At 51.7% G+C, this 26,002-nt stretch overlaps 2 protein-coding genes across 5 annotated transcripts in view; both read right to left on the bottom strand.

Moving 5' to 3' along the window:
* HEATR6 (HEAT repeat containing 6) overlaps positions 1-26,002 on the bottom strand; it is a 340,544-nt gene that overhangs the window by 9,686 nt on the left and 304,856 nt on the right. The window contains exons 2-10 of one of the 3 annotated variants that reach the window (XM_058854556.1): positions 5,425-5,599; positions 4,696-4,803; positions 4,177-4,317; positions 2,970-3,085; positions 2,484-2,598; positions 2,160-2,261; positions 1,625-1,762; positions 491-774; positions 21-198 (exon numbers count right to left, since the gene is read on the bottom strand). In XM_058854556.1, the coding sequence (XP_058710539.1) occupies positions 21-198; positions 491-774; positions 1,625-1,762; positions 2,160-2,261; positions 2,484-2,598; positions 2,970-3,085; positions 4,177-4,317; positions 4,696-4,803; positions 5,425-5,599 (1,357 nt within the window). Of the gene's footprint in view, positions 1-20; positions 199-490; positions 775-1,624; positions 1,763-2,159; positions 2,262-2,483; positions 2,599-2,969; positions 3,086-4,176; positions 4,318-4,695; positions 4,804-5,120; positions 5,140-5,424; positions 5,608-26,002 lie in introns of those variants that run through there. The other 2 variants (XM_058854555.1, XM_058854557.1) reach the window with 2 other exon arrangements.
* DYNLL2 (dynein light chain LC8-type 2) lies at positions 14,764-21,736 on the bottom strand. Of its 2 annotated transcripts, XM_058854592.1 has the most exons (3): positions 21,584-21,736; positions 18,214-18,352; positions 14,764-16,643 (listed from the first exon to the last, which is right to left on the bottom strand). In XM_058854592.1, the coding sequence occupies exons 2-3, from the start codon at positions 18,343-18,345 to the stop codon at positions 16,506-16,508; spliced, it is 270 nt and encodes an 89-aa protein (XP_058710575.1). In that variant the 5' UTR covers positions 18,346-18,352; positions 21,584-21,736; the 3' UTR covers positions 14,764-16,505. The 2 variants fall into 2 exon arrangements, with proteins under 2 accessions (XP_058710575.1, XP_058710574.1); XM_058854591.1 differs by lacking the exon at positions 21,584-21,736 and having other exon boundaries at positions 18,214-18,371.

The following is a 26,002-nucleotide window of genomic DNA, read 5'->3' as shown; positions in this document are numbered from 1 at the left end:
TGTTCTCAGAAGTGCCTTACCTTTGGAGAAGGGTCCTTTAGAGCAATAGTCATCAGGGACACAGACTGGGGGCTGCCAATACCAGGGGCATCAGGAACAAATGCTGACCAGTAGCCATAAAGAACTCTCTTTTCTATTGACTTTATAGTGGAGAGGAAACAGGCCAGAGCCCCTTGGCGAACATTGGCTTGGTAAGACCTTAAACACAAACAAAAAGATTAATGAAAACAGCAGGAACAAGGGATGGACTCCACCTCTTTTATGTGTATTAATCACTGGCTGTGAGAGGAAATCTTTTAGACCAAGAACAGGAAGAGGAAGAACAAATTTACTTCCAAACCAACACGAATTACTGCCTTCCAACTTTCTTGTACCATCTCATAAATCAAAATGGAAAGTGATTTCCTCAGCAGTTTTGATTAAGAACAAAGGATCATGTGGAAGTGTTGTATGGGCCCCATGTTTTTATGTTTATGTGCACAACAATCACCTCACTTTGCTCTGTATTCCACCTTCGGTGTCGGAATACTCAGACTCACTGCTGCTGATGAGTTTCCAGCCCGTGGGATGTGAAGACAGGGGATCCTTCCCAGCACACACATCCGATGCACGAGGCCGAGGATCTGCACCAGGGCTGTTCTGCACATCCCCCAAGTGCAATTTCAGCATGTCAGCTCCCAGCACTGACTCATCTCCTGCATCCCCTGAATCTTCTCTTCCTTCTTCCCCAAACTCTCCCTTCTTTTGTTTCCCTTTGCACTTCTTTCTTCGGCTCTAAGACAAAAAATTGATTTTTCTTAGTCAATACTTAACAAATATGTAAATGCAGCTACATGTCTCTGCAATACTCTACGCACAGAAACAGTCACTCTTTAGCATCTGAGTTTTTAAGTTCTGCTAATTAGTAGCAACAGTCACAAAATTTCAGTAACACCTAGGTATAGCCTCAAAAACTAAGCTTTGGCTTCTTCATCAGTAAAGCAAAATACATCCAAGAAAACTTTTAGCTAAAAATCATATTTCACACGAAATTGATTAAAGAACAACACTAAATACTTCTGTAGTCCTTTTAGATTTACAGGAAGTAACACTAACTAACCTTTCTTTTCACCATCTAAAAAGAAACAAGTCAACATGACCAGATAACTTTATTTTCTCTAATGTCTTTCATATAATCAGTAATCCAAAGTATTTACAGAGTTAAAAAATAACCTGTACAAGGATTAAGCAGAACAGATGAGGCAAGAAATCAGTCTTAAATGAACTTGACTTCCCTAAGAAAGAGTCAAACAAGTGTGCAAGTGTTAGGAGAGAAAACGTGACTTATAAAATCAAAAGCTTTGGCGAGTTTGCACGCATCAATCCGGTGCTTGCAGGCCAGGAATTCTTGGCTATGGATGAATAATTGTTGCACAAAGCTTAGCTGAGGAAAGCCAAACCCTGCAGAGCCATTTGTTCGTGCCACCTGAGTTGCCAAAGCAATTTTACTCAGTGCAGAATTTATAACCAACACCTTTGAAGCAAAGAATTAAATGTACATGCTCAGGTCATGAAGAGTCACCAATATCACGACAGGTAAGACACAATCACAACAGGCTGGAGAATCAGGAGCAGCCCAGCTTACCCCTGTCTGCTTAGAGGTGGCTGGTTCTGACTGCTCCTGCTTGACAGGTGACCTTTTATCATACTGGGGTAAGGGAGCAGGGTACAGGGCTGTAGGCACCTCTGTGCTCAGTCCTGGTAGCCCATGGAACATGCATTTCTGCAACAGGAAAACAAATGTTAGTGTTCTGTCCCTTTCTCATGCACAGATTTACTGTTATTCACTCGGGTGAATTCATGAAAGTTCAGTTGTGCTCCTTCCCCCAGGTCCTGCCTCTCCCATGTCCAAGGCTATCCAACTGAAATCCATCTTTGTCTAGAAGGATTTCAAGTAGGTTCAAAAAACCCCAAGCCTCCCATCTTCCTCTCACATTCTGCTGTGGGAAGTGCAGTGAAGATGCTGTGAGAGAAACTCAGTATTTTGTATCTCACACTCTATTTCCCCCCACACTCAGGCTTCTCTGCTCCCTCTTGCTCATCTTCCACTGTTTCCCACTTAACAGCACCTGGAACCTCCCAGTGTCTGCCTCTTTCTCCAGGGAGATTTAAGGATTTACCTTTAACACTGCCAGAAGAGCTCCAATTTGGTCAGTTTGCATCAGTTTCATCTTCCCTCCATTGAGAAGCGACTGAACACCTTTCAGTGCACTTTGCAGTAACTGAAAACAAAAGAATTACTTACTTTTCCTTCCCAAAATGCTGAAGGTTTGCAGCTTTCAAGCGACTTTCTAGGCAATTACAGTTTTGCTCAACTGGGACAGTAATATGACAAATTATAGACTATTAAAGCAAAACCTTAATTGACAACATTCCAAATTCCATATATTCCAGCAGCACAATCTCCTAATTAGAGTATTTTAGACAATTAGACCCACACTTACCATGCAAAAAGTGATGTCATCCACATCAGCAGTTTTTGAAGACTGCAGCACACTTAGGAAAGTTTGAAAACAGACACTTCTATAGGACTCATCCAGGTATGGCTGTCCAGGGACACTAAAATTAGAGCAGGAGACACAAGGTTGGTTTGCAGTCTGTCCACAGGCTCATAAAGTTACACAAAGTCCCACTCAAGCCCTCTGCTGGCCTGCAGAGCCCCACATGATGGATGGATGGCTGACTGAAAGGGGCCAGCTCTACCACAGAGAGGACAAAAGGAAACTTTATGCATGAAAAACAAGACAGCACAACAGCTTTTAAACTAATCCCTGTAACATTATTTGCTGGAAGACTGAGAGTTTACAGTTTTATGCACAAGTGTCTTGGAACACTAAAGCTCTGAATTTCTAATTCATGCACCTACACCTCGCTGGCCCTGTGCTGGCAGATGTACACATTCTAACCCACCTGAAAAGGCTTGTACACACCTGAGACACAGGTTTGCCATGCTGCGCACAGCCGCTCTCCTGAGCTCCACGTCTGGCTGGGCAGGGTCACTGAACTGCAGCAGGAGCCCAGCCTTGCCCAGCAGATCTGGGAGATACTGAAAACAAACCACCAAAAGTCATTAGGGCTCAGTGCTCCTCCCTCAGCTTCCTGGGTCTTGTGTTTGGGGGCTAAACACCATGGGAGGTGGCTGGAGCCTGGCTGGACACCAGGTGCCCACCAAAACTGCTCCTCAGATAGGCAGGGAGAGAAAATAGAAGGAAAGGCTCATGAGTTGAGATAAGGACAAGGAGAGGTCATTCAGTCATAAGCATCATAGGCAGAGCAGACCTGACTAAGTGAAATTAGTTGAATTTATTACCAATCAAAAACCAAAGCACAATAATGACAAGTAAAACAAACCCTAAAAATTCTCAGCTGCAATTTCAGATTCCAGAGACAGATTTAGGTTTATAAAAAACAGCATGAAAACCTTAATTCCATAAGTCCTCTTATTTTGTATTAAGAAAGGACAAGAGTTGAGCACAGTTGAGCTGAGTCCCAGTTTATGCTCTCCTCCCAGACATGAAGCTAAGCTAGGCACAACTGCTGCACCAAACTGCTGCCACTACACAGGCTACAAGCCCACACAAGCTGGCAGCTCCCAAACTGTGAGCATCACCACCCCATGCTCAGCCCAACTGAAGAGACTGCTTTGCAAGCTGCCACGAGCTGGTGACAGCAGGAGGATTCAGCATTTCAAACACTGTCAGCTGCAGCAACAAGGAGCTTCACACAGAATTGATACCCAAGAGCCTCTGCTTTGAAACGGCGCCGAGCTAAAGCCCTGGTCTGGTTACAGGATGGATTTCAGCATTCTCAGTGGAGCCTGTGGAGTTATGTCCAAGCTGAAGCTCCCCGTGGTCCTCCTGCTGGTCTGCAAGCTATGCCTGTGCCCTTAGTTAATGGTGATCCCTACAGCTGCAGCCTGCAGGTACAGAGTATTCCACATGGGAATAATAATTATTTATAAATACAACTGAAATTCAACTTTCCCATAAATATCAGCCACTATTTAAATGGGATCTAATCTTAGCATGAAAGGTAACACAATTTGAGAACTTTTTTATTTTTTCTGCCAGGAAAAAAAAAATAAAGTAGAAACAGCAGTGGTGCAAATATTTTTGTTGTTTCTCTCTGTAAACTCACCTTCTGACACTTAGGTCCATTATTGTAAACAAGAGCTGCTAAGGCTTGAAGAATTTCAACATGTGTCCAGGAGCTGCACTGCCTCAGAGCAGAGATGCAGTAAGAGAGAAGGAAATTCAAGTTCTGTTCATCAACCATCACCTGTCATAACAGAAAAGGTCAAGATAAACGTCATTTTGTACTGCTGCAGTCAGTAAACCCAGAGAAACTGGTCACAGATTCAGGTGATATGGCTGTTAAAATCACATACCAGGAGAGAGCACACCTGACAAGAAATGGATAAATGTGTACAAGTGTCCTAAAACCAAGACTATTTCCCATGGTGAATCACTTCTGACTGAGAGGTGGTTTTATGAGGAACTGTGCTAAAACCAGACCAGAGCCTCAGCTACCCAAAAACAAGTAATACAATGAAAATCCAAGAAACTCTGTCTGAAGGTTGGCTCCACAGCCCTGGCAAAAGATAGAGTTCCTCTGGCTTACTGAGGGACAGGAGAGACATGGTCAAACTCTTCCTACCTGATACCTGTTGAGTAAGTGATGGATAAGTTGACAGACTTTGCTGACAAGATGTTCTTGATCAAGGGGAACCAACTGACAGGCTTGGACAAGCACAGCACAAACATCCTGGAAGGCAAAGCCTGAGTTTATTATTTAGGGACTACAAAGACAATAATAATGGCTCAAGAAAAATACCAAGATAGATCAAGGAAGAGAAGAGCACTGTCCAAAAATCAATTCATTCCAAAGTGCAAAGTAAGCCTGCTTTGGAAATAAAATGAAGACAAAGCAGTGTAATAGTGAAGTACTGCGTGTTGCCAATTAAGCAGCATCCATGCCGATCATCTAGTGTGCTCAGCTTTGAAAGGGCTTACTTTAAGGCTTAAAAAATTACTATTTTTCCAATATCAGACTATGAAAATCGCCGAGGGACACGGTCCCACCTATTGCTGTCAGCCACCGTATCTCCACCGGCAGCGCTTCGGCACAGGGCAGGAGAGCTCAGAGTCAGCGAGGGGCGGGAGAAGGGGCCCGGGGTGTGCGGGACCATCCCGCCCGCAGCGGGGAACGCGGGGGGAACCCGGGGCTCCTGCGGGGGGACACGGGGGTGGCACAGCGGGGAAATCCCCCTCCATGGCCCCACACGTGCGCTGCGAGACGGGACCAACGCGGCCGAGGCCGCCTCGTCCTCCCCACGCGGACACAGCCCCGGACTCCCCTCGGTGCCGGTGCCCCATCCCGCGGTACCTGCGGGCCGGGCGCGGCCGCGGGCTCGGGCCCGCAGCTCTCCGAGATGAGCTGGTCAAAGAGCAGGTGCAGCTCCGTGCGGCGGCTGCCGTCGGGCCGGGCCCGCAGCGCGCCGAGCCGCGCCAGGCAGCGCCGCAGCGACCCGGCCGGGCCCGGCTCCGCCGCCGCCGCCGCCGCCGCCATGGCCGCGCCCCGCCCCGCCCGGCCGGCAGCCACAGCCCTTCCGGGGCGGCCGCGGCTACGGCGGCCCGGCGGGGCCAGCGGCGCTGAGGGCCGGGCAGCGCCCGCGGCAGGGGGCGGTGCCCGCCCGCCTGTGGCACTGCCCGGACACGGAACAACAGCGAGTGTTCAACCGCAGAGTCACCGGGCTGCCAAAGCCCCCCGAGACCGAGCCGTGCCACCAAGTGCCACGTCCATGCGGCATTTAAATCCCCTCAGGGACGGGGACTGCGCCTGTTCCATGAAGAAGTTTTCCCGGTGTCCGATCTGAACCTGTGGTGGCGCGGAGGATGTGATGGCTGTAACCCAAAAGCAGGGCTGCTGCTGTCCCATAGCCCTGTCCCAGCTCTGCCCGTAGTCCGTTCAGGCCAGACACAGGACGCTCTGCCATCGTACAGCTCTGGGGACACCGGGACCAGCGGCTGTGAACAGGAACCCGCTCCCCTTAAGGGATCCCGCTGGGATCTGCACCTCACCAGCATTAACATCTCACTGAGGGGTAACATCAAACTAACAGCTGGGCTCCCACCGGCCCCTGTGAACGGGATCCGGGGGGAGCAGCCAGGGACTGGAAAGCCCTGTGTGATGGGGACACTCACTCCAATGGGGCTCGGCCAAGTGTTCCTGCCTGGCCGCACATGGACTGCTGCCAACAGCGGATCCACATCACCTGGGAAGGAACGGGGGGCTCCAGGGCCAGGACACTGCCTTTTCCTTTCATGTCACATCAAGGCAAAGCCTTACCTCTGGTTTACCCTTTCTTCCATTTCCTTATCACACTTACCATCCCAAGTAAGAAAAGTACGTTCTGTGCCACCAGTGCCGTGGCCTTAGTGTCCTTCTGTGCCCTGGGCTGGTTCTGGGAATTGCTTTGCTCTTTCCCTTTATCGTGCCATTTATCCTCTGCTGTTTGTCCCCTCAAAGTCCCTAAAGGCCTCTGAGGCAGTGTCCTAGGGTGACGGAGAAACACAGTGCAGAGACAGCCCCAGGCATGTTATTATTGCGCAGGGATGATATTCATAGAATGACAGAATATCCTGAGTTGGAAGGGACTCACAAGGATCATCAGAGTCCTGAGAGATTTTATTGAGCTCTGTGCCAGCCCAGCCCGGACATTGCTCCAGGGGGAGCAGCTGCTGAGAGCCTGTGAGTGCTGTGGGAGGCAGTGTGAAAAAGTGATGTGGCCACCTTCACTACCGAGTTGAGATTTCAAACCCAGGAATGTCAGTGTTGCCTTCCCAACTTCTCTACTATGCATAAATTCCTACCAAACCCACACTCAAGGACCTTTTTCAGTTTTGTTTCTTTTGTCACCATTTTATTTTGTGATTTATTATTTTAAAAACTTCTTAATACACATTTAAAGCTCTTTCCTTCTTCTTTTCCTTTTTTTTCTTTTTTTTTTTTTTAAATGGTGCTGAAATGAGCATTCTGTCAGTAGCCCCTGCTTTGTTAGGCCCAAATAAATCCATGACTGACAGTGTCCTGTGAGTTGTAAAGTGACAACACCAGCAGAGAGCTGGGTAAGGACACTGTGGGCTTGGGGAATAACTCCACTGAAGCCAGAGATGTTACACCAAAACACATTTTGCCAGTGCTTGGCAATATTCCGGGTTTACTCACCCCTCCAAATCCCCAAACTGCAGCATTCAGCAGTGGCCAGCAGGGAAAACAGCACAAGTCCTCCACTGTTAAACGTGTGCTGCTACTATCATGCAAATCCATCTGGTTCAGCAGCTCTAAGCAGACTTCAAAGGACAGAGAAGTCATTAGAATCACAGTTCAAAGAAAAAAGTGAGCAGCTGGTCTAGGCCATCTGGTAGGGGACATAAAATGGTCTCTTTCTTCTCCAGTCAGTCTATGAAATTTTCATTAATTGTAGGAACATCTTCCAACATTAACCAACATCATATTGTTAAAAACATAAGTCTTAATAAATCATCAAAACTGATGTCTTAGGGAAGCAAGGAAGCTGCAGTCTGCTGGGGTCTTCCCTCCACAGTAAGATACCAGGCTGTAATTACAATTTTAAGTGGATATTTTCAAAGCAAATTAGTGGGAATTAGATTCCTCAGCTCCTTCGAAGGCCTCAGGGAAGAATGTGGACAGGGTGGTTTCCCTAGGCTGCAGAGGAATCTCCTTTTCTATTGATTTCAGGAGCCACTTCTGGCTTAAAAATGTGGAGAAAGTGTCTTCCCTGGGCTGCATGCTTGGGCTGAATCCCAGTAGCTGAGATGGGGGCACACCCCAGGATATCTGAGCCCCAGAAAGACCAGGGGATATTTAAACAGCACCCCAACTTCCTGTACCCCCAGCAGACACCCCATCCAAGAGGAATTTCAGCTCTGGTGAGGTGAGCAGAGCTCAGCAGAATCCCTGCATTAGCTGCTGTAATCTCAGGGTCCCCTGGAGCTCCTGGAAATTGATATTCCTGTTGAATATATGGATGACTTCCTTGAAATTCAGGCAAGTGGTTTGAAAATGCAGGAATAGTGACATCTGCCATGGGGAAGCCAAACTGAACAGGAGCCACAGGAGAGCTCCAGGATGTGGCAGGGACCTGCTCAGCCTGAAAACACAGTGACCTGGGGCTGCTGCAGCTCTCCTGTCTTCCTCCTTGCCTCTCCCTCACCAGCTGTGTCCTTTCTCCAAAAGTCAAACTGGAGAGTTCATTTCAATCTGATCCCTCTGGGAGCACAACTGGCCCAAAACTCAGCAGGCAATTTCAAGGGTTTCAAGCCCAGACTTTCCAAGATGCCTGTTTTCATTAATTCTGCCTTTACTCCTCTTTTCTGTGACTGTCCAAATAAGTACTGACTTTTCACTTCCTACCAGCAGGATTTCAAAGCAGATGGGAAACACCTGAATGTAGAAAAATCCCAATCCTCTGAGGTATCCCAGGGAGCTCCAGGGGTACCCACAAAGGTGCATACACCTGGCATCCCATCCCCGGCAAGGGGATTCAGCCGGTGCCTCTGCCCACACCAGCTCCACATTTCCCTCTCTAAAGGTATGCACAAATTCAGGCCTGGTGCTTAGCTGGGTGTCTCCCACTGCCTTCCTGGCTGTTTTCCCAAGCTTTGGGCCAGCTGACAGGACAAACAGCACTGGCTCCAGCCTTGTTTGCCACTGAACAACAGACACAAATACTTGAAATACTTTCCTAATCTCATTTTCTCATGCAAACAACTTCTGGGATGTCAGGGATGTTAATATAAGGCAGCAGCAGAGATGGGACATGCAGTGTGGTAAGCAAAGAACCCAGCCAGGAAGCATTCACAGCCCCTGAAGCCTCCCCACATGGCCCCATCAGAGGAAGGTGCTCTGTGCTCACACCCACCCCAGCCTGGCCCCCACACCTGGGTGCAGGTGCCCTGCTGACTTGGGCAGTGAGGGCAATTCCCTCCTGCAATGAGGGCCATGGAAATTCCTTACACATGGAAACATCCATGGCTTGGGGTCACCAGCCCTCCTGGGAAGGGGGCTGAGGATTGCAAAGCAGCTCCTCCTGGAAGGATTGCTGGCTTTATTCAATTGTGTGCTGGGACTGCAGTTGCATCTGGTGAGATCTGCTACTGCCTTCCCCTTGCACTTCTCTCCTGGGTTTATCTCCCCAGAGCTGGCAGAGGCCAAGATGTTTCCATGTCTGCCTTCCCCAGGAGATGTTGGGGACCCAGGAGACACCGCTGGAGCCTGGCTGGTGGCAGCACAACCTCCAAACACCTCCCCCTCTGTACAAAACAGTGCAGACCTGCTTTTTTAGTTTACACCCAAATCTGTTTTCATCTGTTGTCTGTTTACAGAAGAGAGGCATTCAATTAACACAGAAAAACGACTTGTCCAACCTGTGAGGGGTGCAGGAGCAGGGGCTGCCATTGTTACTGGGGGGCTGGATCCCCAGGAAGCTCCAGGAGCCCTTGGGAAGCAGCTGCCAGTGGAGCAGGGACCACGGGACCCAGAGCCGCAGTGACCTGCTGGGAGCTGGAGCACACTCTGCTAGCACCCTGCCAGGGATGCACACCAAACATGAGCTAATCCAGACAAAAATAGGAGTGAAATCATAATTCAGATGCATAATTCATGTGCATAATTTTTCTTGCTGTATATTCTCCTGGGATGTATTCTAGAAACTGCTTTCTTTCCCCTCCCTTCCCTGCTCCCGTCCTTCCAAAAAGTGCCGTAGATGCAAATCATCGGAGGCAGCAAGAGGTAGTAGCTTTGCTGGGTTACTAAATAAATGCTAAATTTGTCTGAATTTCTAGCCTACATCTTGGCAAGTGATGCAGATTGAAGCTGGTGTAGAGACATGCAGCCTTGTGATAATCACAGGATTTTAATTACTTTCATTGTGAGCCCTGGCTACTGATTGTATCTACACAGAAAACTGTAACAGTTTGCACTTGCAAATGCTAAAAATGTTAAACAATAATGGCAATTAAGAGATAATTATAGTTATTTTGAAGCAAGGATTGTAGTTAAGACTCCAAGAAGACATCCCAAACGAGCAGGAAGCGTTGCCCTGTTTACTGCACAGGCTTCAAGCTGCTTTTTCTACTATGTGAGATCCACCAGATTTAATTGCTTAATGATTTTCTATAAAATATTTAAGTACCACAGTATCTTTAGCCAGCCCAGGCTCTGCCTGAACTGCATGTGTCAGTCTTACTGAGGACAAGAGGCAGTGTCCAAGCCCTAGTCTGGCACCCGCTTGCTGAGTCACCCAAAGTTTTCTTCTGCTGATGACAGCACAGGAAAGCTCCAGGGGCTCCCCACCAGCACCCCTGGGTGGGCACCCTTCTGGAAGAGGTCATATGGGTCCATCCTCAGTCTCCCTGCAATGTGCTGTTTAAGAGGGAGCCCATGCAACGTGGGTCAGCGTTTCTTCCACCTGGGCTGAGCCATAGAAGAGCAGATGCTTTTGGCCAGGTCACTTTGAACCCTCTGAGAAAGCAAGGCTTTGAAACCCAGCTTTAGGAAGAGGTTGTGTCCTTGTCGGAGCGTTCTGGGCTTTCCTCAACAACAACAAAGGCATTTATTTTTTCCAGAGCCATGTTCTGGGCCGGGTGCCAGCCGGCTGTGTGCAGGCTGCGGCGAGGCCCGGCCTGGCTCCGTGTCAGCCCCCGGCCTTCCCCGGCGGAGCGGCCCCGGCAGCCGGGCAGGCAGCAGGCGAGCAGCGGGAATCTGCACAAGATCACACCCCAAACCTGTAATCAAACCCCGCAGGGAGAGGGAGCCCTGGAAGAAGGGATTTCCATCCCTCTGACTCAGCTTAGGCAGCACGGGGCTAAGGCTGGGGTCACACACGCCTGGCTCCACCTGCCAGTAAAGCCCGGGGAAGCCTTTCTGCAGTGCCCTGCTCACCCCGGCCAGGGTAAAACGTGGGAAAACCTCTTCCCGAGGGCCTGAGTGCAGCGTGGCAGGCTGTGGGAGCACACGTCCAGCTCTGCAGATTCCAGCCCCTCCGAGGCTGTGTGGGACTGGGCTGCAGGAACAAAGGGCGTCTTTCACTGGCTCATCCCTCACAGGGCCGCCGAGGCAAATTCCTGGGATGCTTTTATGGGCTGCTACCAATGCACAGGCAGAGCTGGGTTCGCAACAATCTCCTCCCCCTGAAAGCGCTTCATTCACACCCTGGCTGGAAGGACGCGAAAGAAAAGGCCAAGCACATGGTTAAATGCAAGGGGGCCCGAATGCAGGGGGGTCAGAGCACTCCCCAGGAGCTCCCTGCCCCGGGCTGCGAGCGAGGGCACAGAGCCCAGGGGTCTGGACAAGCAGCCGAGCTGCAGCCAGGCTGCTCCGCAACGGCCATAAATCATGGGAGAGGCGTGAGCAAGGGAGGGAACAAAGGACATGGAGAGATGCCATGGCATCTGGCAGGGAAGGACCGCGGCGGCTGCACCAGAGGATGGCGTCTGAGGAAAGCCTCTGAGTCAGCCCAAGAGGGTCCCGGCCCCAGGGACAAGAGCTGGCCCTGCTCTGCCTCTCCCCAGCCCACCCCTGTCAGCATGGGGCATGTGCGGAGAGGGGACACAGGGGATCATGACCGTCCCTCACCCATGGCCCCACAGCACTCCCGGGATGCCTCTCCAGTACTGCCCTGGCCCAGTGCTGATTTTTCCATCAGGCTACAAGGAGCTCTTGGTTTTGAGTCCCCAGCACTAGAATGGAACGACGTGGCCTGCAAAGGCCACTACAGCAGCCTGATTCCACAGTAGGGAACACACTGCACCTGGACTCAGTAAAGCTGGTCCTCAAGCTTAACCCAGGGCCAAATCCTGCTGAGCAGCAGAGCAGAGCCTGGGGCTGCCCCAGGGGAAGGGACAGCGACTGGAGTGGGGTCTTCTTACCCCCTGTTCTGGGTGCTGAGCCCAGCGGTGCTCAGAGCACCTGCCACCGCTACCAGAAGGGCTGGCAAAGGCACTGACCTGATGATAAGCAGTTATTTGTCTCGTTGGTAATGAGTTATTACTGAGCCTCAGCTAGATACTGCCTTAAGCAAGGTAACATCTGATCGTCTTTTAATAAACACAGTTGGCTCCTGCAAGGCTCCTGCAGCTCCTGTATCTAGAAAGTGCTCCAAGACACATGGCTTCTGCACAGACAGAGCTGCTGTGAGTCACTGTCTGGGAAAGGGTGTCAGGATCCTTGCTCAATAAAATAGAACAAAGGAGGGAAACTTTGGGTGGGCAGGGATGGCACAGCCCTGCTTCCTTCTCTGTGTGCCACTGTCCTCCTCAGGATTTACCTGGCAGAGGCTGAAAGTGAGATAAAAATGATTTCCACGTTCTCTCCCGGCACCACTAATCACCTGCGAAAGCACTGGGAGAAGGAACAGGTCCGTTGGGTACTGGGTTTTTCAGCCACAGGCTCTGCTTCCACGTGCCTGGAGCACAACACTGCAATGGCAGTACTGCAGGCTGCTTGGGAGAGGACAGCCCTACCTGCAGCCTGGGTGTTCCCACTGGAGCAACGTGCAACTCCTGTGCTGCCACTTGTCCCTTTCCAGAGTCCCAGGTGGTCACAGAGAAAGGGAAGAACATTGTGCCAGGCAGGGAGCAAGGCTGCCTGCTGCTGGCCTGACACCTTCTCCCATGGCTCTACACAATGCTCACTGCAAAGAGTGAATCCCAGGCAGTGTTGAGTAGTGATACCCACAGAGCACAGCTGTCCAAGCCCAGCCCCTCTGCTCTCCAGTGCCACACAGCCCTGCTTTTGTAAGGCACTTCCACATCTGAAAGAAATACTCACCCTGAGGAATTGAATGACTTGGCTGGTAAGAGAGAAAACAATGTGACACTCGCCAGCCACCAACTGCACCGTTCCCTGCAGCGAATGCACATCTGCAGTCAGAGCCCACAGCAGCAGCCTCAGACTCCCTTGCATCCCTTGCACCCAGGCACTTTCTGAGCACTTGAGAGGCAGGACAATATAAACTGAGTTTACATTTCAATGACAATTTTTCCCAAACACATCTGGAAGCAGTTTCTTTCTCCAGATGATCCCCTTGCAGATACATACCTTCCACTCCGTGTCCCAGATCCAGATGTTTCCAAACAGCTTGAAACTGAGCAGCTATCCTGGGAATGCCATTGGTTTCTCCAGCATGGAAACAGTTAATGCTCTGAGGCATCATCCAGGACACCTGTGCCTGGTGGAAATCGGAGACAAAGTGGAGCCAGCAATGGAAAAAGTCTAAGCCAAGAGCCTTGTCAGCTGCTGGGGAGCGAGAGGGGAGGGAAGTGGGACACAGCTCCATGTTCAAACCGCCCTCTGCTCTCAGCTGTGTAGAGGGAAGCACTGTTCAAATTTAGGCAGTTTGTGTTTTCCAGGGGCCCAGTGCTACAAGGAAGATGGTTTAGGGGAAAGACTGCTCTGTTTCACTGCCCAGTTCCAGAAGATGTGATCAACAGCTCCTCTTCCTCAGCCTGAAGCAGGACTCCTGCTACCAGTGACACATCCAGAGAAGCACCAAGCCCACTTTGTACTTGTGTGTGTCAGCTCCAGGGCACACCATCCCTCCAGCCCTGGCAGGGCCTCCCCATCTCACCAGAGACTGATTTCCAGAAGTATCACTGGACACCTGGCTAGAATGGGGGTTTTCCACATGAAAGTCAGGCTGGAGAAGTGTTTCACCTGAGGTTTGGATCAGGAGCCTCCTGTACTGCAGCTGGGGTTCAGGATCCAGATTCTCTGCCTTTTGCTTTGTTTGAGGGCCCTGTGCACAGAGAGGGCTTGACTAGCCCAGCTGCACATTTCCTTGGAGCCACAGTATTAACCCAGCCCAAGCCAGGCCTGGAATGCAGAGCCCCAGCATAGCTCAGCTGGTGCTCAAGCCCAGCAATTCCACTTCCAGCTAAAAGGCTGGGACTACCAAGAAAAGAGCATCTCTGCCAGCTCCCCTAAAGTAGAAACCACCCCTGCTCCGGGGCACTGGCAGGTGCGGGTTGGAGCAGATGGCCCGTGTGTAACAGCCGTGCTGCTGCCTGGAGCGGCTCGGCTGAGTCACGCTGCTCACGCTGGTGTTACTGTGCCACAGCAGAGCTGTTACACTGCTGCACTTGGGAAGAGCCCACAGCTTTTCCAAAATATCACTGAGGCCACAACCCCAAATTTAGGTTGCATCAGGAGCAAGATAACAAGCTGAGGGGGTTGTTTAAGGGTAAGCCCGCAGCCTCCGCACTGTGAGAGGCACTAAATACATCAGATTCAGCTCTCAGCTTTCTCTAGCACAGGCAAGAGGCCTGAAGGGAAAACCTGCATTCCTGGGAAGCAGGGAGACACCTTCCTGTGCAGGCAGCTGCTGTATCACCCCGTGGCTGCCTCAAGCCATTAAGAGGTCAGCTCCAAGCTATTCAGATCCAGATTACTTGGCACAGAGCATCCCTCAGGGTGCAGCAGGACACAATTCCCTCAATCCCTCCTCCCTGGCTCAGCCTTTGAGCTGAGCTGGAGGTCAGCACCAGCACAGAGGGGCCACCTAAGCTCCTCCAGTCGTCTCCCTGACCAGCCTTCTTTGGGTCATCAGCATCCTCCAGGGCAGGGAAATCACTGCTCACCCTCTCTGGACAAGGACAGGCTTTGCTCAGGAAAGTAAGGTAAGGAAGAAGAAACCACAGGCTGTTTAAATGTGTCAATTCACCTTTAATGTTTGAAAAAAAAATAAATGGTATTTGAGCAATTGCAGTTATGAAGGGAACAGACCTTGCTCCACAAGAGACCGTGAACAGATTCACATTAGACTCATGCTTGGAAAAAATCAAACCCAAGACATTCTCCTTTCAGACCCAGAGTGGAGTTCTGAAGAGACAAGACCACACGAGTGCCCCAGACAGTCCAAGGCACAATATCCCAGTGCAGACGTTTCCATCGACATGAACTTATGACAGCTACATTCTTTCTAGTTACAACATTGTTCTATCCATAATACAAAATTAGGCATACTTTGGATTTTGCACAGAGACAAGAAGGACTTTTACTTCAGGAAGTCATCAACCTGGGTCACCAAATCATTTCACAAAGAGCTCCCTTCACTCTGCCCTTTGCCCCCAGCAATGATTTATTCCCAACACCAAATTAATCTCAGAGACACAAGCTGGGCTTACCAGCCCAGTGGTATTGCCAATGCATTAGTCAGCAAACCAATAATTAGAGCTTATAACAAGCACCAGGGATTTACTTGCCATCACACAGCATTTCTGCACACCCAGATCAGAACTTCCTGCAGCGTAATCCCGAGTCAGTACGTACTAAGACAACATCACTGCTGAACCTATTGGAGACCAAGACATTTGTCTGCCTTTAAAGCAGATGTCACATGAGTTTCCTTCACACAAACATCACATGTAAATTAAACTTCTTGGTACTGTGCTTTAAGAACAAAAGCAGATATCAGAACATGGAGGACAATCCTCCGGAAATAGCTTATTAGCTACAGAAAATAAAATAAAAGAAAAAAAGAAAAAAGAGACAGTGGCCACTTACAAGTCTTCCACACGACTAGCTTGCTTTAAGGAGAGCATCAAGTTAAGGCAGTGTTGAGACAACTGGCTACAAACATGCCGAATAGAGCTGTTGTCAGTAGTCACCAATTTGATATCCTGCTCCATTGCAGGGCTGGGCCACGTGGCTTTAGACTCAGCATCGAGGTCTAAAGACTTCAGCCACAGGATTGCTGCTTTCTGCAACAAGCAGGAACTCAGGGGCTGTTTTTGAAGCCTTCTAGACTGCGCTGAGTTGCTTACTCAAGTCTAGGTCAATGTTTCAGCAGAGCCAAAAATACAGCGAAGGGCATTGAGCAAGAACACCGAGGGGTGCCAGCTGCAAGCCTGTATCACAGTCAAAGGTGGAGATCACCTCGGGGGTGGAAGCCACGTCACCCAGAGCCACCCCACCAGCTTTCAGGGCAGGTCTAAGACCTGCCCCGAGGGTACTGGGAGAGCCAGCTCTCTACAGTCTGCAGGGTGGGACAGAGGCTCACACTGGCTTTGCTCCTCTTTGCAAGAATAACAGTCTAACACGACTCAGAGTAAGGAAGTCTGGGGCTTTTGGCCTGCCCAAAAAAGTTTTCCCAGCCTCAAAGAAGGAGTTACCAGTGAGGGAGCTGCTGTGGAATAGTTTTATTTCTTCCCACGTAAAGGCCATTGTTTAAGCATTTACAGGTTTCCTAGTGCAATACAACCAAAAAAAGCAGTAACAAAAAAATGCCGCCTTCTTCCCAGGCAACTAAACAGAAGTAGATTTTTACTGCAACATATACACATTAAATATAGTATACAGTCCATGCAGCGGCATAGCCATGTTAGAGGGAGTCGTGGCTTCAGCCATCAGTGCATTACAGTCCAAATTTCAATCGCTCCTACTTCCTATCCAGACTTGAAGAGAAGAATTGCAACCTGACCCAAGTAAAAATAGATGAAGTGCTTTGTCTCGTGTGTTACATAGCTGCCAAAGTTTCTGCCAACAATGCAGTGCCAAGTTGGGTTGTATTTCTTGTCAAATTCCTGAAGAAAGAGAAGAGAGGCATTAAGGCCAAGAAAGCCCACATGAAAATAGTTCTAAGCACAAATTCTGAGCTGGTTCTGTTCACACACTATCGCCTCTCCTCCCACCTGCAGCATCTTGAGATACCCCACTGCAAGACACTATTAAATTAAGCAACCAAACCTCTGCACTGGATTGTTTGAAGGATTCAACACAAGCAAAACATCTTCTGAGCACCATCAGTCCTGGGCAGGAAGAGCAGACTCAAGAGCTCTCCTTGGTACAGCCCTGTGTGTAGGCTAATCAGGGGAATAATTCTCCTCTCCCATTCCAAACCCACTCACAAAAAATAAAAAAAGGTTTTGGCATGGCTGCTCCAGCAAGGCATCTGAGCTTAAAGGTCACCTAAAAAAAGGAAGCAGGAAAAGCCTGGCTTCTGCTGTTTGGGACTGTTGTACACAAAGGGAAGAAAATCCACACTGAAAATGAGCAGGCAGATTCACAGGCCAGAGGGCACAGAGACCCAAGAGGTCAGAGGTGAGCAAGCTGAATGCTGGTTCAATATCCTGCTCAGCAGGCAGGATAGGGTTAAAGACCATTTTCCTCCCTCTAATTAATGCACCAAGAACACCCTTCCCTCCCCTGAGACAGAGCCAGAAGAACAGACTCAACATCCAAGATTAAAGCCAGTTCTAGTTCTCAGACAGCAGAAGAGGTTGAGCTCTTTGCAGATAACCTTTGAAGTAAGGAAAAGTCTTTCTTGCCAGGGCACGAAGGTGCATCAAATTGCTTCCCTCCTCCCAACACACTCTCATGAAATAAAGGCCAAGTTCTTTTTGGATGCCTTCTGTTGCACTCCCTCACTTTACAGGCTGCATTGCCCAGAGCACTTAGAGCTAAGTCATGCCTCAAAGTGATCTGAGAAGTCAGGAGACACCTTTGAATCCTTTGCCTTCAAGCTTAGATTACAAGCAAGGCCCAAACACCAGCCCAGGTGCCAGGACTTCACTGCCTCTGAAGTAAAATTTCCCTCCTCCAAGAGCACTTTGCCTGACCATTCTGAGAAGCTGCTACAGGGGGAACCAACAGCTCCCCAGATGCCATCAAGCATGAGACTCAATTAACAGGCTCCTGCGAACGGAGAGACCCTCTTCACCAGCCAGGACAGCTGCTTGCACTGTTTCTAACACAGCAGCTTCCACAGCCCCAGCAGCCTGCACAAGGCCCACCCCAGAACCACACATGCACTGCTGCCCACCAGGTGAAACATCGGGGTGATCCCACCTGCACTGGTGCTGCAGGTCTGTGGAACAAGTCCTAAGCAGAGGCAGCCGCCAGCCCTTTCCAGGCTGGCAAATCCTGAGGGACAGCACTTGCAGTTTGCTTAGAGCTTGCCAGAGCTCTGCCATAGCCCTCCCCTGACCTTGGAGAAGTCACTCCATCCTCTTGAAAACAGCAGTAAAGCAGCCAAGAAGCCAAGTATCTTCTCCCTCCCAGCACGCAAGCATGAAGCCTCAGCCACTCAGCTCCTGACAGGCTCAGGAGCTTTGGGAAGTTGCAGCCAGCACAGCACCCTCATCCCGGAGTTACCTTCTTGATATATGCTGCAATGTCCTTTTCTATGTTGTACTTCTCCATGGCCTGTGTAGCACAGTCTACGGCATCCTGCTGCATGTCCTCGGACATGTCCGCATTCTTGATCACAGCCTTCCTGTCAGACATCGTGAACCTAAGGCAGAACATAGATTCCTTTAATCCCTTCCCAAACAGGAGACGCTTCCTGTGCATCAGAGGTTGTCCTTTCCGTGCAGGCTGCGTCACAAGGCGATACCACAAACCCCTGTTATGGCCAGAGTGAGTTTATTGAGGGTGCCTACAGCAGCCCCAGGCCAAGGTGCCCCTTACAGCTGGAGCACCAGCACTGGCTGGAGGTTAGATCAGAGGTATTCCAACATCACCACCTGCATTAACCACACACAGGAAAAGCTTATGTGTGGGAGGAGACGGAATCTGCAGAGAGCCACAGCCCTCCTGTACATCAGTAGGCTACAGCCAAGTTTGCCTTCCAGGTGTGCCAGTGTTTTGAAACATCCTCTCCTCAGAGCCTTGCAAGCAACAGATCCCAGACTGTCTGTCAGGGACACAGAGGCTCAGGAAGCACATTCGGAGCAGCTTTTATTCTACCTCATCCCAGGTGTCACAGTTTCTGCTACTAGTTTAGCCTGGAGGAGCATTGTTCCACATTCAGCCATCATCACACCCTCACTTCCCTGCTGCTCTGCCATGAAAACCCAGCCTTCAGCTGTGCCCACGGGACAGAGACAGTCTGATGAGCCAGAAGCAGGTTAACACCACACTGCAGCCTGGAAACAGGGCAGGGGAAGCAGGTCCCACCACAGAAACAGAGCTTGCCAAAGCTCTCCTTTTCCTGCCCCCTCTTCACCCAGGAACCACAACACAGACTACTGCAGTCCAGGACTTGTTCTGGAGTGAGGTGTGCAGCCCCCTCTGCTCTCAAAATTGAACCAGCCACTGCAGCCATTAGATCTGACATGGCCTTTCCAGGAAGGTGTTCAGCACTGGGAACTCCCCAGCACAGTTCATATTATCCTAGAAAACTGGGATTTCATGATTCCAACACTGCAACTGCAGTCTTTCTTCAAGCCCTGGAGAAGGACCACCATGAAGGCCTGCTCTGGGTACCACAGCCCTCACTCATTCCCATTCCCCACTCGAGGCCTGGGGAGGTACATGTTACCTGGGGATCCAGGTGACTGCACCAAGAAGCACCACAGCTGCTCACCTTGCAGCAGCTCTTACCCCAGCACATTAAAACTTTGTGGGAATAAGCTTCTTAATGGCAAGGGGTGCCTCCAATTAAGCCTGCAGAGCACCACTAAGTTTCCTAAATCCTTTTACAGCACTGTAAGTCTTGAGTGATACTACCAAGTGTGTTTTGAAACAGTGAAAGTACACATTTTTAGCTCTGCTGTGGAGTGAAAAAAATCTGCTGCAATGATCACTTCCTGGAAGAGCCCCAGAAAACTGAAGGAGTAGCTTTGTTACAGCAATTAAAGGAGCTTGCTACCCAGAGAGAAAGAGAATCCAGTTACATAATTGCAGCCCTCTGATTACAATACTTCAATTCTTCCCTCTGCTTGCACTTGAAGACTTCTATTGCCACCTTAATTTATACAGTTTAGATATAGTGCCTAATAGAGAACTGCTATTAACACACACTAACAGCATCAGGAGGAATGACAGGAACTGAGCTCCACTGCCAACAGAGAGCACATGCCCCTATCACAGCCACTTCCCAACAGTTTGTTCCTTTCCATGCCGTGGTTTCAGCCACTGGGGGTTTGCCTCCAGCCCAGGCTGCAAGGGAAGAGAAGACTCAGCTCAGAACAGCCCAAACTGCCTGCAGATTTGGATTCACCACCCAGGAATCTGACAATCCCTTGGAAAAGTCTTCTGGGTATCCAGTCCACAGGAAGAAGGAAGCAGCAGAAATCCACTTGTAGGTCATTCTTCCAGAAAAGCTTCTTTAAGGAAAGAGAGAAAGCAAGCCCTCACATACAGAAGGCCTTCACACACCTGCACTGCTAACAGAGTTCAGAGGGCACCTGCCATTGCATAATCAGCCACAGAGTGACCTGCAAAAGGCACCTTCCCTCCTCATTGTTTAGGCGAGGAGCATCCCAGTGCAGGCCTGTGCTGCCACGGGTGACAGCGCCAAAGGAAAAAAATTATTATCCTTCAGAAGGGCTGCACGAGCTGGCCAGGAGGCCTTCCCCAGCACAGCACCCTCCCCTGCACTGCTCCAGGGCACGACATCCCCCGTGGCCACGGCAGGGGCTGGCAGTGGCTGCGCTGCTGCACCTGCCACAGCAGTGTCACACCCTGCACCCACCTGAACGCCACAGAGCAGGGCCCCAGCCTCTGCTCATTCCCTGCTCGGTTACAGGGCCACCCTCCCCACAAGGCAGCCCAGCAGCACCACAGACACACTATAACCCTAAACCACGAGATCACAGGTGGCTCTTGGGGTCCTGCCACCCGATCTGGCCCTCTCTGAGGAAAATCACAAAGCCCCAGCACGCATCTCAAGGAAAGATGGGCCTAGGAAGGGGTAACATTACAGCTCCAGCAGCCACCCCTTCCCCCCAAGGGCAGGATGTGGGCTGTGAGAAGGAAGACCACAGGCCCAGCTACCACTCCAGGGCAGTATGAGGCCTTGGGAGGGAAATTAGGCCCAAGACAGCACCCAACCCTTCTCCTATCAGGGTAGAATACGGTCCTAAAACGAGCATGAGTCCCAAGCCCAGTACTCCAGCAGGATAAGCTGTGGCTTTGGGAAGAACATGAAACACAAACCCCCGGTAACCACTCCTTCCCCCTCTGCACAGGGGAACCCTAGAAATGAGATGGGGCTGAAGCCCAACATCCACCACCTCCCCCATGAGGACAGCATGGACCGTGAGGATGGGAGCACCCATCACTTCCCCACCAGGGCAGCATAGATCCCACGGCTCGAAACGGGGCCCAAGCCCAGCACCCACCGCTCCACCACCAGGACAGCATGGATTTCGCGACTGGGGACGGGGCCCAAGCCCTGCCCAAACCGCATCCACCACCTTGGCGAAAAAGGGCCCTGCGAAGGGGTGCGGCACAGCCCCTTTCCCCGCAGGGCTCCCGGGAACCGGAGCCCTGCGTGACCTTCACGGGGGGAGCTCCGGGGGCGCCCGAGGCCGAGGTGACCTTGCCTGGAGCGGGACCGGCTCCGCAGCGACGGAGACCCCTAGGGAGGGGCGGGCTCCGATCGCTTCCCAAGCGCCGGTCGCGCCCGGCCACGGCAACGACCTCCGCCCTCGGGGCGGCCCCGCCGCCACCCCGCACACGGAGCGACCGGTGCCGGGCGAGACTTAGAGACCCCCAGCCTAGCGGAGACATCGCTCACCTTCACAGTGACAGGGCCACCCCGGGAGGGCGAGGCACGGCACCGAGGAGGAGAAGGAGGTGTGAGGAGGCCCGGCCGCGCTGCCTCAGCCCGCTCCGCTCGGCTCGGCGCCCCGCGCGCTCTGCGCCCCGGCGCCGCGCCGCGCTCAAATACCGCCCCGCCCGCTGCGGCGCGCGGGCCGCCGCCACCCCATTGGCCGCGCTGCCCCGCGCGCCGCGCACCCATTGGCTGCGGCGCAGCGCGGCCCGCCGCGCCCGGCCCGTCCGCCCGCGCTGTTCTGCCTACATCCTGTTTCATCCCACAATGCCGCGGGGCGGCGCGCGGCGGGGAGGGGCGGGGCCGGGGGGGCGGGGGCGCCGTGAGGGGCCGTGAGGGGCCCGGGCGGTGTCAGGGGCCGGTGGTGCCTCGGGGCCTCCGCGTCTTCGGCCCCCATCCCCGGGGAAACAGCCTGATCCCCGGGAGCGGCTGAGCCCTAGAGGGACCTTTGTTGCCCTAGGGGATCAGGATATCTCTTCAGGGGTCCCTTTTGCTTTGGGGACCCCGATCCCCGGCGGGAGCCTGAACCTTTCTAAAAGGAACTCACTGGGTTGGGTAACACACCAGAGTGCTCTCGGTCAGAGGGTTCAACCTGAGTCAAATTCAGTCCTGTCTTGGTGATGAGTTGCAGCTTTGCACCTCAGTGGCGCCTTTCACCTGAGATCTCCAAGCTGTGATGGTCATGGATCTCTTGAGCCTTGAGATGTCCTCCCACAGTGGCACATATTTACAGCTGAAAGGCACTAACGGGAGAGAGGGACTTGAGAAAGTTCCATTTGGGAAATGGCACCCCGTTTGGGACAGATCCATGTTCCTTGGAGCTAGATGACATATCCCAAATATCCAGGTTTTCAGGTCACAGCAGGCAGGTGCTCTGTGTCCCCTGCAGGACTCAGCAGCTCCCCAGACACGTTTTCCCCTCCTGAACACATCAGAAGTGTTCCAGTGTATCTTGAGGTTTTCTTAGAGGGAGCAAAGTGTGAGGAATGCTCAGCAAAGTCTGGGGAATGACCAGCTTTCACCAAACTGCCAGCCCCACATCCTGTGAGAGTCACTGCTTTTCCCCTGGGATGTCTCAGGGCATCCTGCCAGGACCTTTTCCTGCCGACCTTGTTTTGTGCAGGAAAGCTGATAAAATCCCTGGGTTTTTAAACCAGGGATTTCTAAAATCCCAGACCTGGGTATTGCACTGCCGAGAATTGTCCCTGCATGCCCAGAGGCTGGGGGTGACGTGGCTGTTGGAGCTGCTTCATTGGATGTTCACCCCAAGAACATGCCATGTTCCACAGACACATGAAAGCCAAGAGCGGAGAATAAAACCTCTCTGTTCACCCACTCACTTGTGAGCTCTCAGGATCCTGTGCTGGGGCCGGCAGTGAGGGATCACCAGGCCAGCAGGACCCTGGCACACAGGTGTAACCCCGGTGCTTCACACACCTGGCTTTCCTGCAGAGGGGTCCTCAACCTCAGCCAGTGACCCTGGCACTTCAGACTCTTGGCTGTCCCACACGAGGTTCCTGCCCTCAATACCCGTGCTCCAGGCACACACCTGCCCCCCCGGCTGCCCTTGTGTGCCCGTCTGCCGGGCTGGCCGCCAGCCAGCTCCCGTTTTGGTTGCTCCATTTCACTCAAGCAGCAGTGCCAAGAAGCCCGTTGTAGAAGCTACCTGAAGAAAAGCCCAGCAAAACAAAAAATCCTGATTCCTGTGCTGTCCCCATTCCCACGCTGCAGTGCCCGAACAGTAGTAAGAGGGAGACGGCGCTACCCAGGCTCAGCTGCCTCTTAACAAGACCAGTTTTAATTGCCTGCATAGCCTTGAGAACCAAGAAAACCACTCCAGGTCCAGAAACCTCCTTGATTTGATTGCTGAATGAAGACAAGCTTACAGCTGGTAACAACACCCAGGGGACAGGCTGGGTTCACTCCACGAGCCAGCAGCCCCAGAATGGGCCGATCCCATTGCTAATGAAATGGATATTTCCTAGTGTGACCCTTGTAGCCTCTGAGATATTAGTCAAAACTCCAAAAGCAAATAAAATATTTACTGCTCCTTAATGGGTCCAGACCTGAGCTCCTGCTTTAGGAGAGAAGTCGGCAGCAGAAAAGCAAGCAAGGATGAATGAACACTGCAGTGCCTGGGACTGAGGTTGTAGGAGCACAGGGTGGGGACAAGGCCATGCCCGGGCAGGTGACACAGTCCTGACCTGCCTGGTCAGGGTGGGCCAGCTGCTCAGGCCATGCTGCAGAGCGGCCGAGCCGGCCGTCCCCACACGGCTCCCGGAGCGCCTGCCCACGAGGGCAGCCGGCTCCGCTCAGGTTCGCTGCACCACGCTTGGCTGGGCTATTTATAGCTCTGCCGAGTCTCTGTTGAGGCAGCAGATCTGAGCCGTGTGGATCTGTTTTATGAGCTTTCCAGACCGGGCGGCGCAGAGCCTTGGAACGGAGCCGCCGCTCGCATCGGGGCGGTTTGTGCTCTGCTCTCAGTGCTGAGCTGAGGCAGGGCAGCTGATGGGGCTCGGCAGGTTTTAAGGCCAGAGGCAGCTGCTGGGTGATGCTTATCCTGTCTGTCCCACCCAGTGGGAACCCCCAGCTTTCCCACGAGGGCTCCCATCACAGAACACTCTGACTTGGAAGAGAGCCACGAGGATCGTTGAGTCCAGCTTTTAACCCTGCACAGGACATCCCCAAGAGTCACACCATGTGGACCTGCTGGTATTTTCCCAGCACAGAGCCAGCACTTGTCTCCCTCCTGTCCTGTGGGCATCTTCAGCCCAGAGCAGAAGGCAGCTGCCCAGAGGAGCAAAGGGGCAACATATCAAAGAGTGGCCCTGAACCCAAATGGTGACAGTCTACAGTCCCCAGAGCTGACTCCAGAGCTGGTGGCTGCTTCTATAATCCCAGTGTAACCCTACCCCAGTTACATCCTGCCTCCTCCCAAAACATTTGCAGCAAGAGGAACCAGAGGAGCCCTGCTCCTGCCTGGCTTAGTCCTGCTCCTTGCACTGGACGGAGTGTGGCCTTGACAAAGAAAGTATTTGGAGGATTGATGGAGGGAGATGCATTCCTGAACACTGACAAAAGGCATTTGTTTATAAATTTCTCTGAGTGGACTATATAAAGCACTTCACAGAGATTCACAGGAAAAGGGCCTGGCGTGAGAAGCAGTTTGCCATCTAAGCTGTGCTCCTCCTGCCCCATGGCCACATGCCTCCCCTGGGATGTGATTCCAATCCCAGGTGATTACAAGTAAAAAAAGCACAGACTTTGTGCCCATCTGCCACAAGAAATGCAGAGATCTGAGATCCAAACGCAGGGCTGACAGTGTGAGTGTGGCTGCAGCATTCCTTCCACCAGCTCTCCTTCCATGCTGTACCTCTGCAGAAACATCCCCCCCAGGAAATTTTTCTTATTTAACCTAAACTCACTTTGATATGACTCAGCCCATTATTTCTGCTCTGCCCTGCCATGGATGTGGCACACTGACTTATTTTATAGCACAGATCCACAGATGAAATGTCACCTTCATCTCCTGCAGGAATTCCTTCCCTCTCTCCTCCTCCCCCCACGTGTCCCCTGCACCTCTGCTCCCTTCCTTTCTCTAGACTCCACCATCAGTCACTCTCTTTGCCAGTAATCAATAAAAACAACAGCAGCAGTAAAGCACCTTCTATTAATTCCCCTCTGGAGTGGAATGGAGAGTGTGGGCACCCTGGAGCCAGACTGCTGCTCCATCCCAAGGGGGCTTTGGCCACTTCATCATATCCACAAATGCTCATGGCTGCAGCCCCCCACCAGCATTCTGGCTGCTGGAGCTGGGTCTCTCCCTGGCACAGCCCCCCAGGGCTGCCCAATGTGTTATTTTTTACCAGGAGTCAATTGTTCTGGCAAGTGTTTTGCAAAGCACATTCTGGAGGGTTTGCTCTCCATCCTGGGCTGCTTTGATCAATCTTGTTTGCGAAGCAGTTTCCAGCGCCCTGGTTAATGTACGTTATTATCTCCCTGAATCCCTGCTATTGAACCTGGATAAATCCTGTGGAAAAAGAAAAAGCCCTATAAAAGGAAAGGCTCTAAAACCTCCCGTGAGAGCTGCCACGGCTGACATGGAGGGTTTGGACACCATGAGTGGTTCTTTAACAGCAAGAGAAGCCCCAAGTCCCCTGGTTTATTGCTGATCCGCACAGGTTTTCATCCCAACGTGAGACCGGAGTGCAGGAATACCAGACCTGGGACTGTCCCCCAGGTTTCCCAGCTGGGAAGAGTGTGCTGCCCTGTAACTGCTGTGGAAGCAGCCAGGCAGTGCAGAGCCTGAGGTGTCCCTGCCCAAGGAGAAATGCTCCTCTGTAGGACTAGATCCCACACTTCCCAGCAGCATCACACACCACA

Source organism: Poecile atricapillus, chromosome 21 (genome assembly GCF_030490865.1).
Source record: "Poecile atricapillus isolate bPoeAtr1 chromosome 21, bPoeAtr1.hap1, whole genome shotgun sequence".
Lineage (NCBI taxonomy): Eukaryota > Metazoa > Chordata > Aves > Passeriformes > Paridae > Poecile > Poecile atricapillus.
The sequence above is the reverse complement of the archived record's forward strand: the minus strand, read 5'-3'. Positions and strand labels throughout refer to the sequence as shown.